Source organism: Anolis sagrei, chromosome 3 (genome assembly GCF_037176765.1).
Source record: "Anolis sagrei isolate rAnoSag1 chromosome 3, rAnoSag1.mat, whole genome shotgun sequence".
Taxonomy (NCBI): domain Eukaryota; kingdom Metazoa; phylum Chordata; class Lepidosauria; order Squamata; family Dactyloidae; genus Anolis; species Anolis sagrei.
The window spans coordinates 195,414,319-195,432,223 of NC_090023.1; the positions used below are offsets into that span (position 1 = coordinate 195,414,319).

The 17,905-nt window shown below is 39.0% G+C and overlaps 1 protein-coding gene across 1 annotated transcript in view; it reads right to left on the reverse strand.

Moving 5' to 3' along the window:
- Window positions 1–14,425: 14,425 nt before the first annotated feature.
- Window positions 14,426–17,905, reverse strand: part of DOCK1 (dedicator of cytokinesis 1) — a 530,863-nt gene continuing 527,383 nt past the window's right edge. The window contains exon 52 of the mRNA XM_060768624.2: window positions 14,426–15,517. Within this exon, the coding sequence (XP_060624607.2) occupies window positions 15,422–15,517 (96 nt within the window). The 3' untranslated portion in view covers window positions 14,426–15,421. The remainder of the gene's footprint in view (window positions 15,518–17,905) is intronic.

The following is a 17,905-nucleotide window of genomic DNA, read 5'->3' on the forward strand; positions in this document are numbered from 1 at the left end:
CTGGAGCAGCCACGTTTTCAAGCTCCTCCTAAAGACTGCCATTGTCGGGGCATGCCTGATATCCTTGGGGAGTGAATTCCAGAGTCGAGGGGCCACCCCAGAGAAGGCCCTGTCCCTTGTCCCCACCTATCGTGCTTGCGATGCAGGTGGGATTGCGAGCAGGGCCTCCCCAGAAGATTGAAGAGATTGTGTGGGTTCGTATACAGAAATGTGGTCACATAGGTAGGTGGGTCCCAAACTGTTTAGGGCTTTGTAGGTAAGCACCAGCACCTTGAATTATAGATCTATGGAATGTCCATGGTGGGAGAAAGAACTCTTGTCTGTTTGAGGCAAGTGTGAATTCTGCAATTGGTTGGCTTGCTTAGCATTTAATGGCCTTGCAGCTTCAACTTCTGGCTGGTTACCTCCTTTGTTGGGAGGGTTTAGTTGGCCCTGATTGATTCTTATCTGGAATTCCCCTGGTTTTTTTTGGGTTTTTTTTAGTGTTGCTCTTTATTTACTGTCCTGATTTTAGAGTTTTTTTTAATACTGGTAGCCAGATTTTGTTCATTTTCATGGTTTCCTCCTTTCTGTTGAAATTGTCCACATGCTTGTAGATTTCAAAGGCTTCTCTGTATAGTCTAACATGGTGGTTGTTAGAGTGGTCCAGCATTTCTGTGTTCTCAAATAATATGCTGTGTCCTGGTTGGTTCATCAGGTGCTCTGCTATGGCTGACTTCTCTGGTTGAAGTAGTCTGCTGTGCCTTTCATGTTCCTTGATTCGTGTCTGGGTGCTCCATTTGGTGGTCCCTATGTAGACTTGTCCACAGCTGCACCGTATACAGTACACTCCTGCAAAAATGAGAAGATTCCTCTTGTCCTTTGCTGAATGTAGCATTACTTGGATTTTCTTAGTGAGTCTGTAGATAGTTTGTATGTTTTGTTTCTTCATCAGCTTCCCTATGTGGTCAGTGGTTCCCTTCATGTATGGTAAGAAGACTTTTCTTCTGGGTGGATCTTTGTTTTAAACTTCATGGCTTGTTCTTGGTCTTGCAGCTTTTCTAATTTCTGTAGTGGAGCATCCATTGGCCTTCCATAATTCTGTACTTCCATAACATTTTCCTGAAGTTTCCAAATTTCTAGCATTGCAAAGTACATTGCAATGTTTTGGTGCTAAATTCGTAATAGTTGGATCAAGGGTATGACTGTCTAATTACAGAAAGACATGGAGGCTGTTGGCTTCCACATCAGTGTGACAGTGACTCTGCCATACGTTTCCCTCTAAATTTTAAAAGCATCTACAGGAATTTGTCACTTAACCGAGCACTTTTTCACCAGGTGTAAGGCTCAGCCTAAATCTCCAGTGCCACCAAATGTGAAGACTTCACAAATCTTAGGTTATTGTTACTTACAAGCAAGGCCTTTCTCTTGCCTCCAGCTGTACAACCAATGTAAAGACTTTCTCCTGTTCTAATTCTGTGACTACTAACAGTTGCAATGCCTTCAAGGTAACCGTGTGAGATATAATGGAACGTATATCCCAACCGGGCACCAGTTTCTTCTGTTCACTGCTGCTACCACAGACAACATATCTGGATCGAAGCTTTCTAATATATAGCATTGCTAGAGGCAATCTAAATGCAAAAAAGCAGTACTTTATTAGAAGATGTTGAATATAACAAACATATTAATTATGTAATACTTTTAAATCACAGCTGATACTCTGTTCCGCACTCCACTCCCAGCTAATTCGAACTCTTAAACACTAGTCATTAATTCTTAAAACTAAGTGAGCGACTCTTCTTACCCTAATCCACCAGTCGTTTGCTCCTTTCTTTTGAATTCTGATTCTTTTTAACTCTGATTATATCTACTCTTACTTACCAAATCCCCTCAGGCATTCCACCAGTACCATTTTGTTCACTCACCCCTATCCTGATAGCTCTTTATTTTGTTATCTAAGTTAACCCACATTTTACAACCAAAAATCCATGACATCACAAAGCAATTCAAGATACTCTGATCATACGGTCATTCACAGAAATAACAACTTTATACATTTAATATATATATCTGCTTCAATGTAATGGAGCCTGATAGACTCCCAAAATTGTGCCTACTAGAACAGATAAAATCCCAACTACCGACCTCCTGGATTACACAACTGACAAATTATATAAGAAGTTGTGGGCTTCCTGTCTCCTGCGCCTCAAATGACCAAGTAAGAAAGGCTGCTATACAAAAAATTTTGGATATAGAAGCACAAAAAGATATAGCCACCCTCAGTAAGACTGCTAACCTAAAATGGCTGAGTCAGTATAAACGTACCTTTCAAACTGCTAACTACCTAAAAATGCAAATACCAAAACATCTCAGGGAGGTATTCACTCGAGCCAGATTTGACCAGCTCGAAACAATGGTTAGATACGGGAGATTTAACAGCATCCCTTATAATGAACGCAGTTGTATCTGCAGGGCACCTGAAATTGAGGATATAGCACACATATTGTTTGATTGCAAATTGTATCAAAAGGTGAGAGACTTCCACCTTGGTCCATATATCAAACAGACAATGTATTGGGATTCTCACATCAGAACAACATATTTAATGTGTGGCCAAGACCCGAAAATAACATATAAAGCAGCTCTGTACTTAAGCAAAACAATACGTCTGAGAACCACATATGTAGGGCTGATTGGGGTAAATTGTAGGGGTGATAATTAAATATGATGTATATACTCAGCTTGATCAGTTTATCAGTTTTATCATGTCTTATCATATGTATTTACTGTATTATTATAAGTGTCTTATTTTAACTTTCTACGTGGAGTGTGATCAGGTCTTGTCAGGCCTTGTTGTTCTGTTTCTTATTGTGATATGGCCTAAGGGCTAATCAATAAAAATTACTACCACTATATATATCTGCTCTCCCATAAAACAACATGTTTTATATCATGAACTCAAGAGACAAAAATGAAGTAGACTTTGATAAAAATAACATATTTGGTTTACTCACAACTTCATGTGTTCAGCATACACTGGTACATAATTTATCAGTCTAGTTACAGATATGCTTCAGAAAATATCTGTGTGCAGATGGTACGGGCATCTTTATTACAATCAACAGCAAGCAGTGCCAAAGTCTAATGGAGTCTCATGTCTAAAATGAAGTCTTAGCTCTGTGCTGTTCTCAGAGCAGATCATGTGATCTTCAGCCCCTCCCACAACTTCTCAGAAAACATAGAGCAAGGAAAAAAAGCTGCATAACAGAACATAATACAATAAATAAACAACAGGATTGTATACAAATTTCAGAGGAAGCTTGAAAAAGGTTGTGATTTCCAACACAAGAAGACTTTTATTTTTAGCATATTTCATAAATAGTGAAAGTCTATACTTGAACTGTACATTGAGATTAGACTATTAAACAGGGCTATTGTTGATAGAAAGTAAAATTGTATTGTTTTCAGTGTCCACATTTTACGTTAAATGCACTCAGAATTGGGAAAGTTACTCTTCATTGTTTCTGTTCATTGTTGTTTTTATGGACACTAGTTGGAGGACTGTTTTAACAGAGAAGATGGGGAGATTTCTCTTTTTTAATTTCCAAATTGAAAAGTTGTTCATATATTAAAAAGTTCATACTTGTGTGAAAAATAAAACTGAAAAGCAAAAGAATCACAGTTTTACAATAAAAACATTCCAGTTTGCCAAATTCCATAGAAAACTGATCAAAACATACTTCTGCTTTTAAAATAAGTTAACAGATTAGGGATTCTGTTTCGCTTTCATAGCTAACATCACAAAAATTGAACAGGGAATTTTCTCTTTATTTTTCCTCCACAAGCCTGCTTTTTTTCTTCTTCTCTGGGTCTCTCTCTCTCTAGAATAGCTATTGTTAAATGTGAAGAAACCCCCTTCCCTTTGGACTGTGTGATATTTTGTATGATCTAAGGTTCAAAAGAAGTTTAGCTCTCTTGTCTCTTTAAAGCATTTCCAACTGAATCTGGCTTCGTATGCTCCAGAGAGTCTGGACATAAGTTCTAGAGACACCAAATGTGAAAAGGCCTTTGGAAAAAAAACCTCCATCACAAAACCCTCCTTTATCCTTAGAAGGATGATGAAGTTATTTATGAAAAATCTGACCTTTGGATCTCTGATTTACATTTTACTAGCATTAATCCCAGGACACATATATCAAGAGCCTTGAAATGACAACTACAGACCACTGCTTCATAATAAAATACATGTCAAATTAAATAAATAATAATCTCAGCAAGGCTCGGGCTGGCTTCCTATTTGCATCGGCACTTTTGGCTTTACGATAGGCACACTGACCAAGCAATCTCCAGCTCTTCGTGTTTTCGAAAAGGCTACACCCAGAGAGAGTCATTGCCCCTCTCTGAGCAAGCTTTGACATTTCACAGAGATTGGAATCACTCCTATTTTGGATTATAATTCAACACCAACAACAGCCTTTATTGCCATACACACTAACAAAATCACAGCACAGATGCTTGTAACAAAAAGAGGTCGCAGATTAAAAAAAATGATTAAAAATACTAATCTGAAGAGTAAAACTTGCAACAGTCTCACAAAAGAATGCATCAGATTTGTTCAGGTGAACTTATCTAAGGAGTTTCTTTATCCAAGGGGAGGGTTACCATTGCCTTTCTCTGAGGCTAAGTATTAAGTTGCCCAAGGACATTCAGTAGGATAGGAACTTCTTTCTGATATGTCTAAAAAGTTTTTAATGTTTTAATGGTCTTTTATTGTTTTTACTGTATTTATTCAGTTCCCTGGCATCCAGAAAGGATGATGGGCAAGTTTAAAATGTCTTAATAAACAAATAAATTGTGTCTACTAAGGGCCTCATCATACTAGAGAAAAATCCACTTAAAATCTGGTTTCTGCCTCCTGCAGAATTCTGGGGTTTGTAGTTTAGGTCTTTAACAGCTTCACTAAACTACAAACTCCAGAATTCTACAGGAGGCAGAAACCAGGTTTTAAGTGGATTTTTTCTCTCTAGTGTGATGAGGCCCATATGTCACAAAATGTGATATTATACCACTGGGGAAATGTGATGACGTGAAATATATATATATACATAAGACTTTAGCATTCAGCATGATCCCAAAACCAATTCCTTCAGCCGATTGCCAAAAATGTCAAATGAAATCAATTTTCCTGTCAAAACCATATGTCACAACCCAAGATTTGCAGTGTCATAAAGCAGGAGACATTGCAGGTGGTGTTGACCTGTTTTTCTTGAACCAAGAATGCAGCTATATTGACAAATTATTTAAGGCAGAGCATGCAAGATTGTTGTTTCAGTCTATTTATAATTATGCTAAAATAGAAATGAATTTTGAAGGAACTTGAACTCAGGAAAATTATCAAAATGATTACATTTTTACATTTATAAGGCTTGATCAAATGCAGCAATGTAGTGTGAAAATGCATTCAAATTCTTTTGGACAACTATTAATTTCTACTCATTGTTTTTCGACTCCCTAATTTTGGCTAAGTTGTTTTAAATTTAGTTTTACGCCATTACTAATATGATCTGTCATTCTTCGTCAAAATTACACAAATTGGTTGCTTTCATGCATTGACAAGTAATCAGGGAAGGAAATGGCTCTGAAATCATGGCAATACTGACTGTAGATAGATCAAACAGCTTCATTACGAGCAAGATAGCCACAAAAAACCTAGGTAAGTTCTTCTATATATGTATGCTGAAAGCCAATCAGTTGCTGGCATTGCTTCCTGATACTCTTCTTTGCTTTGAAGAACCATCCCCTAGAACAATGGTTCCCAATCAATTTTTGACCAGGGACCACTCTCCAACATTAGTACCAAAAGGGTTACCAATCGGTTTTTGGTCAACTGCAGATCTGGTTTGGTTATTTGGTGTGCTGATTAGGAAAATTGCATTTGATAGACCACATCAGCTCTAGTTTCTGATACAGAACATATGCCATCCGGCAGTCGCCATCTGCTCACCCACAGAAAACCATATTTAATAATCTAGAGCTGATGTAGTCTAACCAATGCAATTTTCTGAATTAGCACCCCAAATAACCCCAAGAACAGGCTTAAAAATGGAGAAACCAAGAAAAATATTTTTTTTTGGTTGGGCTGCGTTATTATCTATGTATTTTGTGAATGCTTGTGTAAAAAAAAAAGAGGGGGTCTGAGGTTGAAAAAAATACAAACTTTGGAGGACTAAACAGGATCTTACAAAGGACATCTTCCCCATTTCAACTGATGTGTGGCAATAGTGGCTAATAATTATTATAACAACAACTACTACTGCTACTACTTTGGGAGACTCTCCTCTCCTGCTTCCTCACTCATGCCGCTGGGTGAGTCTTCTCCGCCCTGGCCTGGGAAGCCCCCCCAAAGCTGAGAAAGCACTGGCAAGTGCAATGGCCTTCCTTCCTTCCTTCCTTCTCTCCCTCTCTCTCTTGCTCACTCTCTCTTGCCAGGTTTGTCTTCTCTGCCCTAGCTTGGGAAGCCTCCCATGGCTGAGAGAAAGTGCTGGTGATGGCAACTCGCTTATATCTCCTTCCTTCCTTCTCTCCCTCTCCTCCAGTGGCAGCACACACCCCTGGTGCCAATTTTACTCACATGTCTCATGGACCTTATTTTAGGTCTCATGGCCTACCAGTGGGCCGTGGCTCATGGGCTGGGAACCTCTGCCCTAGAAACCCAGAGAATTGTTCCTATGTGGCCCACCTCTCAAGCAGCATCATGACAAACTTTTTGTTAGCAAGCACTTGGATTAGCAACAGTGAACCCCGAATCTTATTTGTGTCTCTGTGTGGTGTGAGAAGTCTGGTGAAACATTACACCATATTATCCAACATGAGTCTGGTTGCCAGCCAGTCATTTCTGAAGGAACAGTATCATAGAATCATAGAATCAAAGAGTTGGAAGAGACCTCATGGGCCATCCAGTCCAACCCCCTGCCAAGAAGCAGGAATATTGCATTCAAACCACCCCTGACAAATGGCCATCCAGCCTCTGCTTAAAAGCTTCCAAAAAAGGAGCCTCCACCACACCCCAGGGCAGAGAGTTCCACTGCTGAACGGCTCTCACAGTCAGGAAGTTCTTCCTAATGTTCAGATGGAATCTCCTCTCTTGTAGTTTGAAGCCATTGTTCCGCGTCCTAGTCTCCAAGGAATCAGAAAACAAGCTTGCTCCCTCCTCCCTGTGGCTTCCTCTCACATATTTATACATGGCTATCATATCTCCTCTCAGCCTTCTCTTCTTCAGGATAAACATGCCCAGTTCCCTAAGCCGCTCCTCATAGGGCTTGTTCTCCAGACCCTTGATCATTTCAATTTCTGCTTTGCTATTTCTCAAGCATTCTTAAATGTAATCCAGTTATAGCCCACTCATCAATGTTTTCTGATGCTGCAATTCTTAGGTGTGCTTGTTTTGTTTAATCTATTCCTTCTGGTCTACTTTCACCCAAATTCTGTAGCTTCACTGTTGCAGCCGGAGTGTAGACATCATGTTTCCCACCCAACTGCTTACACTTTTAGATATAGAATCAAATGACACTTGCATGCCATTCAGGATAAAGCATTCAGGATTAGAGCAGCTAAGTTTTTTTTACATTGTCTTCACAAATCTGCGTAAATTTTGCATGATGTATGAAAATAGCAAGGATTTTTGTAAGGCCTTGAAGAACATATGTATCATGAGATTTTGAGGTGCATAGCTTCCTTCATCAGATCAATTTCAAAGTGGATTAAATGTGCTAATCTTTCAGATATTGCAGTACTTTGTTGTTTTTGCTGAACAGACTATCACAGGTAGGACCTTATGAATTGCACTCTTTCGAGACCCTTCTTATTATAGTCAGGCTTCCTCTGTAAAGCACTTGCTTCCACAAAACCTTTCAAATGAATGACTAGATTAGATGTGGACTTTTCAATGCATTTCAAGGCATGTTGAAATTTCAGCTTGTACATCAGGGCTAGGCAAAGTGTTCCCCATCTCTCTCTCTCTCTCTCTCTCTCTCTCCTTGTGTCTAAAGGCATTTCCACTGGATTAGGTAGTGAAAAACTGATTTTCCCCTCCAAAAATTGTGTCTGTTCAAAATGCCTTCAGATGCCATGTTGGGGGACATAGAAACAGTTTCCACCATATTGTGGGAAGGGGTGTGTGTGTGGTCCTGAGCTAAATTGTAATTCAAGGAAAATACTTTCCTTCAAGGAACTTGTAGGCCAAAACACCTGGGGACTCACAGGTTGAGAACCACTGCCTAAGAGGACATGGCATTGGGGGCAAAAATGACGTGGCCTTCCAAAAGATCTTTGGATCTTAATGAGCTTCAGATTTAATTTTTGCAAATGGACATTTGGGCACAAAGATAATATATAGCTTAAACAGACAATCATCCTCAAGTATACAAGATGACCACTAGGACCACTTCTTCCAAAATATGAAAATGACTACTAGAGAATCTGAAAGGGTTTTTCCCCCCTGAGGGTGGGATGAGGAAGGAGATACATTTTGCATACATATTGGCTGGATCCAGAAATAGGCTCATTAAATGAAAATGTAAAACAAATAAAATTTAACTTCACAAATAAAACTGAGTAACACTTCCAATATTCAATTTGCATGAGTTCTGAACAAAAAATATCCATGTGATTATAGTGAAGATGAAGGTTAATTTATAATTCCTAACCAGAAGCGGTTATAAGAATTTGACTTACAAGTAAATTTTGTCTGCTGGTAACATAAGTTTGCCTCCCTTCCTTCCTCCCCTCCCTCCAATATTGTTGGTAATAACAAAAATAGACTATGTGGTGTTCTCCAACCAATTGTACATTGATTTACTTCAGTTCTTTACAACTTCATATTAGGCTTGGGCATTTTGACTGAACTTCAATCCATTTCTGCTGGCTGGTTTCTGGTAGACCCCCATTTCCGCTTTTGCACACCTCCTGAAAACGGACAGGTAGTTGGATAGCCGTTTTCAGTCTGCAGCCAAAAAATATGAAAATATGGCTAGATCCAGCCCACTGGTGGCAATAGGGAACTTATGAGGCTCCCCTTTCTGTTCCTTCGATCCTTTCCTTATTTCTCTTCAAGGGAACCTGGGTTTCAGCAACAGGGTTAAGGAAGCAGACACAGCTTGCATAAGACACGTCATCTTTGTGCACCACGTACTCCCAAAAAGGGGAGGAGGAGCCGTGATCAGCTGCCACGTGGTCCCACAAAGGATGAAAAAACGTGATGGCTGGGCCTTTGCCATTACAGTCATCCAACCCAGCTGAACAAGCCGGTTGACCGAAGGGAACTGACTACTCTGAATCCATGCATAAGCCTACTTCATATCTGAAATTAAATTAAGTTGTAATTTTCTCAAGTAATATATTATCTGGAGAAAAAAAACCATGTCTGTTCATATAGTAGAACAACCAGGTAGTGTTAAGGGCATTGAAATTGTGCAGACAAAATGTGTGATTTGCAAGCATAAAAGAAACAAAAGTACTTAAAGACCACTAAGATAGAAATAAAGTTATCTGACTTTATTTATAATCACAGTGAGTTTTTCCCCCCAGAAGCTTCATGCTTTACTTTTACAAGCAATATCCAGAAATTTAATTCCCATCCAAGAATTCAGGCAAAAATTTGCAAGACATCCAGGAACATAAATTATCGGAGAATTCATCAGCAGTAGGTACAGAAAAAGGGAACAATTTGTCCTCCCATCTTGTTCAGCTAACCTTGTTCAAGCTAAAAAAATCAAAGACTCTGATACAGTTGAATGGACCCACCCTCAGCAAATGTTCTGGGATAGAAGTGAAACAGGTCAAATGATGAAGGCATCAACATCCACTCATAAAAATCAAGCTGTAAAAGTAGTAAGAATGCCCCCAAGCACTAAAATTCTCACAAAACTGTATCAGATAGCACTTCAGTAGCAATGAAAACAGTTTATTATCTCAAATGTCAAGTGTGCCAGATTCAAGCCCAGGAAAAGAAGTGTGATAACAATATATTATGCAGCATTGCTCTATATGTGGAGATACATCTATTTGCCTAATCTTGGTAAAATATACACATAAATTAGATGTAAATATACTAGAAAATGTTGTATTCTCAGCCAGTTTAAACATTCTAGTACATCCACTGTAACAGTGCTGTCTTAATGTGTGGGCATAATGGGCACTTGCATGTGGGTTCCAAAATATAGGAGCCCCATGCTAATATATGGACAACAGACCAGAATTTAACACTAACTTTCCGATCACCCACCTCAACATTCAAATCTCCTGCTAACTTGGTGAAAGTAGAAAAATTATGACTTGTACACTAAGTATCATTTTATGTTGATTTTGCTGTTTTCAAATTTAGGGTTCATGTTATACTGTCCAGACTTGTGTACTGATTATTCTTTGCTATACAACTTTTTTTTAATGTCAAAACACTGATTTTGTAGGGAGGTACCAATTAATATAAAATTATTTTGTTGATAATTTATATTTTTATTCCTGTGAGTGTTTCTGTATGCAGTGCCCAGTGTTGTTAAGACAGCCCAGATTGTGATGGTTCTGGACCACTGTAAGCAACATTTTCTCAGTAATATGAAAATCCTTTTGGCTCTGTTTTAAGGTTATGGTGATCTCTTTTAGATCTGATAGATTGTGAGAGTATCAACAATGTAATGCTTCAATAGTGTTCAGGACGTTTTGTCAAACAAGGCTGAATGCAAACAAATTCTGATAAATTCTGTCCAATATTAATTACTTTGTTACCAAAGAGAGACACAGATGTGAGAGAGCACACAACTACTGCAGGATGCCTATTTTCCAATTGGAGCTTTGCAACTACAAAGGATGGATGGCAAATGTCAAAGGCTTTGGCCCAAGGTGAGTCCATGAGGGCTTTGGCCCAAGGTGAGTCCAAACAGAAATTTGTTGTTAATTTTGTTCTTGAACAATAAATAAGCATAGTGGTTTCAATAAAATGTCAGGCTTAACTTCACAGAGAATAGTCTTTAACTTAAAACAAAGTTCCACACATAGGAATACAAACAGGCTATTTTGAACCTTCCTTCCACACCAGCACTCTAATCACTATAGAGGCCTAATATTTTCCTCAAAGAGGTATGATTTAACAATGAACAGTTCCCAAAATACTTCCTTCTTTCTTTCCGTTCAAAACCCCTAACCCTTCTTCAAACTCCAAACTCTCAACTGAACTAAAATGGCTGCCTCGGCTTCTTCTCTTTCCCTCTGGCTCCACCCATCTCCAGTGGCTAAGTGTTTCCCTCCAATTTCAATAGCCAATTAGACTGTACCTCTGGTTATGAGGCTGCCTGATTTCTCCACCCCCCTTCTCTCCTTAGCTTTTGCAAGCAGGCCTGTTTACTACTTTTTACACCAACCCTTTAAGGTAGGCCAATCCATTACAAACTGCAATATAAGAGTTATTGTGACCTTAGACTTCTCTCATCACTTTTTTTTTTTGGAGATATCTCAAAGTTTCAACAGATTCCAGAACAGTACATAATGGAGAAGCTTACTCCACATGAGATGATACAGACATTTAGATCCATGTGGTTGATTTACCTTTTTTTCTTTTTGCTCCCAATTGTGAAAATGATTTAGTACTGGGGGAAAAACCTTACATATATAACTGAATATGAAAGTACCCCAAAACAAACAAACAACTGTCTTCAGACAAGGCACAACAAAGAGAATAGTGAAATGCCCTATGAATATTTGCCTGAGAAGTGGAAAACAGAATGGGGAAATCTATTCAGTTTTCCAAGTTTCTTTCAGACTTAAAAAACAAAGAGCTAAAAGAACTGTGGAGAGTGCACAGTGGTGATGTATGATCTCTTTCTACTAACCTTGATGCAAAAGATACCATTAACCAGTTTGTTCATATATGTAGAGGATTACTGAAGATGAAACTAGTATATTAGAAGATCCCTATAAGAGCAGAAGAAAGATATATCATTCCAGTCTAGCATCAGGAACCTCACAGGGGCTGTTACTTGGAAGATGGTAAAAACAGAGAAGAAGGCAATAGCCTTCTCTCACTTGCTCCTTAGCTGCTGTGTTCAGAGACATGCTGCTTCTAATCTCAAAGCAACATATGCCTTCATGGCTGACAATCATCGATAACCTTCTCCTTCATGAAAGATAGTCACATCCTCCTTCAGCATGAATTTGGAATGAAAGCAATATTGGGCAGAGACACCTTTTAATCAGAATTCTCATCAGGGGCTCATTTACATTTACTCATGTACTTACGTAGTTTACTCGTGCAAAACAATACAAGATTATCAAATACATCAGTGTCATTCCACAGCAATTTACATAGCTCCTAAGGCTGACATTAGACGAGGACTGCTCACGTTGTTTTATTTCTTTTTGCCAGTTCGTATGAACAAATTGCCTGAAATCCACCACCACAAGAACTATTTTGGGAAATGATTGCTGGCACCAAACAAAGTCAAATTGGATTGTTGTAAGTTTTTGGGCTGTATGGCCATGCTCCAGAAGCATTCTCTCCTGACGTTTCGCTTGCATCTATGGCAGGCATCTTCAGAGGTTGTGAGGTATGTTAGAAAGTAGGAAAATGGGGTCTATATATCTGTGGAATGTCCAGGGTGGGAGAAAGAACTCTTGTCTGTTGGTAGTAGGTGAGAATGTTTCACTTGGCTACCTTGATTAGCATTTAATGGTGTAGCAGTTTCAAGGTGTGGCTTCTTACTGCCCGGGGGAATCCTTTGTTGAGAGATCTATTTTGTACCAATACCATTTTTCCCAATATGATCTTTTACAGTTTATGCTTCCACAGCAGTCAAAGTCTATATAAGGGACACATTTCGCAGGCTGTGCATTTCAGGACATGCATAGAAAAGTTACTCCAGTCCAAAATTATTTTGTTTCCTCATGGGCAAACAACATTTACCATAATAATTTGAGTGTGCCTATTGAGGCTCTCCTTCCATGAAACCTTTTGCAAAAATGCAAGAAAGTTAATACCCACCAACAGTACAATCACAAATAGAATAGCGACTCCATTACGTTAGCTACCATTTCTGAAAAGGCTGTTTATCCCCAAAGCTACACTCTCATGCCACCAGAGAAATATAAATTGTAAGCACAAAATTGTTTTAATCATATATATGCATACACATCAGAGAGAGACTATATGAAGGAGAGAAAATTGAAATACCAAGGCAACTGGAGCTTGGAGATAAAACGCATTGCAAGGTCCCAACAATGGCCAGTCAGATAAAAGGCAATGCTTTCCTTTTGTGGTGGATTCTATAGGCGCGAATACAAGACGCATCACCAACTTAGATAGCTTAAGAACCATTGTTCTCAACCTGTGGATCCCCAGGTGTTTTGGTGTAGAACTCCCAGAAATCCCAGCCAGTTCGCCAGCTGTTAGGATTTCTGGGAGTTGAAGGCCAAAGCATTTGGGGACCCACAGGTTGAGAACCACTGCTTTAGAAGGAGATGAGAAAGATCAATGGACTACTGCAACACTCTCTACATGGGGTTGCCTTTGAAGACTGTCCGGAAGCTTCAAATGGTCCAACGGTCGGCAGCCAGGTTACTAACGGGAGCGGCGCTCAGGGAGCATACAACTCCTCTGTTGCGCCAGCTCCACTGGCTGCCAGTCTGCTACTGAACACAATTCAAAGTGCTGGCTTTAGCCTATAAAGCCCTAAGCAGTTCTGGCCCAACTTACCTGTCCGAATGCATCTCCTCCTGTGAACCAGCTAGGGTGTTAAGATCATATGGGAAGGCCCTGCTCTTGGTTCCGCCTGCGTCATAAGTACGTTTGGTGGGGACAAGGGACAGGGCTTTCTCAATGGTGGCCTCTCGGCTGTGGAACGCCCTTCCTAGAGATATTAGATTGGCCCCCTCCCTGTTGACATTTCGGAGGAAAGTGAAGACCTGGTTATTCGAGCAGGCATTTGAATAGGCAGTGTAATGAACATAGGACTATAGAACAAATGGATGATGAAACTGGATCTTGATTTTAACTATGAGATGCTAATGAGATGTTTTATTGACTTATATTGAATATTATGCTGTTGTTTAAATTGTTTTTAACTGTTTTATGATGTTTTTGAGCATTGAATTTTGCTTTTGTTAACCACTCTGAGTTGCCCCAGGGCTGATATAGTACAAATATAGTAAATAAATAAATATGAAGATCAATGATTACTAGTCATGATGGTTACATGCTTCTTTTTGTGCTTCTATGCCCTAAATTCTTTGTATGGCACTCTTTTTAACTTGGTCTCTTAAAGCTCAGGAGACAGGAAGACCGCAACTTAACTTATTTATTTTTTAACATGATATAAGTGACTTAGAGAAATTGTATATTTTAGAACTGATAACCAATATGAATTGAGCAAGTCTTTCTTAGAGAAACAGAGAGGTATTATTTTAAAATACTTTATTTTTGGAGAAAATGAAAACTATGGTTAAGGTTATAAAATTTCATGTTGGTAAAAAAAAAGTTAGTATCTTTTCCAATTTTCCTCAGACGCATCCATCAATTCTCAAAATGCAATTAATGGGAATAACATAGAAGTTAGCCTTTTATATATTTTCTGTAGTTACTAACATTTAAAATGCTGTAACCCACTTGGAATTACATTATATCATTATTACTTTAAAAGCAGACACAGTAAAAACCAAGAGATGTAAGACTCATCATATATACAAAAGGTCTGTACACAATGGCATTACTAGAAATCAAATACCGTATATTTGTGTGTGGAATTTGAAGTGTGTTTACCCTTCTCATATGATTTTGAGATGTCCAAAACTTGAGTATTTGCATACATGATGTTATTCCCCATAAATTAATGCCTGTTGTGGGGCTTAAAACATAATCTACATTAAAGTACAAGCAAAAGTAGACTGAGCAAACAATTGATCCTTGTTCAGTTACAATGGAACTTTCCAGAAACGGCTTTCAAGATGCCAAAATTAATGGAAGCACAGAACAATCAAAATCATTCATTGTAAATAATGTTTCCCCATTTCTTTGATGTCAAGGATTCCAGAGGAATGACAGCAAACTGTCAGTGATATCGGAACAATCCTTTCGTAATATCTGTGGGGGCTCATCTGGAAACGGAGCTTGTTGTTTCCTCTTTTCCATACAATGTCCTAACTACACTGTTTCAATTAAGAATTTTGGACATAACTGGAACCGATATTATTAGAATATCTTCATCATCCACCTATGATTTGAATACATTTGGAGCACATAATCCTGCATGCATCCTCGGAGATAACTGTTGCTTTGAATGTGAGATCCATTGCACTAAATGTTAGATGGCACTGAACTGGAATGGTGCAAAACATTGTATACATCTTTCTGGAAAAGAAATTTTACAGCTCAGTCTTTAGGGGTGTCCTTTCTTGTTCACTGGACAATCCCAGAATCCACTGAGGCTTGTTTCCGAGTGGTCTTTGGAGGAGGTGGCGGCGGTGTTTTGCTTGGCAATGGAGGTGGGAGTTGCTGCAAGACAAAAATTGAAATGAATTATCTTACTGATGGCCTAATTTTACAGAATTCCGTAAGTTGATTCAGATGTAATTTCCTGTAACACTTCTGTGAATTGCAGTATAAAGAGGTGTCCTCATTTAATTTCACTCCAACCGTGTTTTTATGAGCAGTGTTTTGCTGCTGGCTGTTAACAGTAGTCTACTGACTAATATTGGCACTAACTGGTTTATCAGTATCTATTAAATGAAAAAAGTATCTCATATAAGTGGGTATACTGTTGACTTCATTGCTCTTTTTAAGCCTCTCTGAACAGAGAGACATATCTTCGCTGACTTCCCATTTTACTCTTTTAGTACAAAAGAAAGAGGGGTGGTATTATCTCCAGAACTACTGGCTATTTGACACTACATATTCATTAAGCATAATACTCTTAGGAAACAACAGAAGCTAGCATTTTGCTTAATGAAATTAATGGCAAGCAGGCACTTAGATGAGGCATCTGGTGTATTACTTACTACTGCTCCCTGAAATATTAAGCAGAATAACAAAATCTATATTGTAAATATTCAAGTTATTACACTACTGGGGTGCTGCGAGTTTTCCGGACCGTATGGCCATGCTCTAGAAGCATTCTCTCCTGACGATTCGCCCACATCTATGGCAGGCATCCTTAGAGGTTGAGGGGTCTGTTGGAAACTAGAAAAGTGAGGTTTATATATCTGTGGAATGTCCTGGGTGGGAGAAATAACTCTTGTCTGCTTGAGGCAAGTGTGAATGTTGCAACTGGCCATCTTGATTAGCATTAAATGGCCTTGCAGTTTCAAAGTATTGCATGCATGTAACTTCCAGGGCAATTTTCAGAATCTTCTGAAAACTTCTGAAAATGTGATCCAGTAAAGTTATTATCTATTGTACAAACTTACCTGATCAGTTGAACTGAAATGCTATTTTTTTCCTGTTTTTCTGCCCTGCGTTTTCTGCCCTGCGCCTTTTGTCATTCCACTCTCTCCCTAATTATTTTAACATGTTCTTTTTCACCCCCTTTTAGATGGATACACATCTAAGGGATTTACATTTAAGAGATTGAGCAAGGAAATTACAAAGAAACTCTAGGTAAAGAAACAGTTGAATTAAAAGACATTCACAAATTCCAGCCTATTAGCAGAGGAACAACAACAACAGCAACTTTATTCTTATAGCCTGCCACCATCTTCCCAAGGAACCTGGGGCAGCTTACAGACGGCACAAAGTGCCTAAAAACAAACATAAAAGTGAACACAATATAAAATATGTACAATAAAAACACATGCACAAATAAAAACATCAACTCAGACTCAATCAACAAAGACAATGGCTTCACGGCACACTGCATATACAAGCAGTACCCAAGTTACACACACAAATTACACATAGTTAAGAAGACAACAGGAAGTAAGACAAATCTGGCCTAGGAAGGGAAATTCACTCCTGAAAGAGTTATCATGGAGGAAAAGTCATCTCCACTGAATCTTTATCACCAACCCTTGTTTCCACAATAAGCCAAATTTTTCAAAATCCAATCAATCACAAGGACAGAAATTGAGGTGAAATCTTCCCAACAGGGCCACAGACAGCAAAACAAACATTACAGGATTGTTAAACCCTCCCGATGCTATCCATACCTCTCTCTCAGTCTCTCTCAGTCTCTCTCCATTTCTCCCCTCCCTCTCTCTCTATATACACACACACATATATTCACATACATATATATGGCTGAAGTCACAAATGAAAAAATGTACCTGTTCTGACTTACAAACAAATTCAACTTAAGAACAAACCTACAGAACCTATCTTGTAACATGGGAACTCCCTGTATTAATACAAGGATCCACACTACTGTATCTATAACAAAAGGAATATTCCCAGAGAGGGTTTTGAACCCTGGGAAGGTGCCTTTCTCTAAGCAGATTTATTGTTTTTACACATGTACACTAACTGACTAGGAGCCCCCAGTGGCACAACGGGTTAAAACCTTGTGTCAGTAGGACTGCTGACTGATAGGTCAGCGGTTCAAATCTGGGGAGAGCGGGTTGAATTCACAGCCTCTATGTCAGCTCCAGCTGTCCATGTGGGGACATGAGAGAAGCCTCCCACAAGGATGGTAAAACATCAAAACATATGGGCGTCCCCCAGGCAACGTCCTTGTAGAGGGGTCAATTTTCTCACACCAGAAGCGACTTGAAGTTCTTCAAGTCTCTCCTGACACCGAAAACCCCCCTCAAAACAACAAAACTAACTCACTGCTGAAAAAATCTGACAGATCTGTATCACCTTATGCAGCATTTTGAAAATGTAGGACAAGGGACATGATTTGCATCTTTTTGGATTGCATTACATTCTCTATCACTCCCACAACTGTAT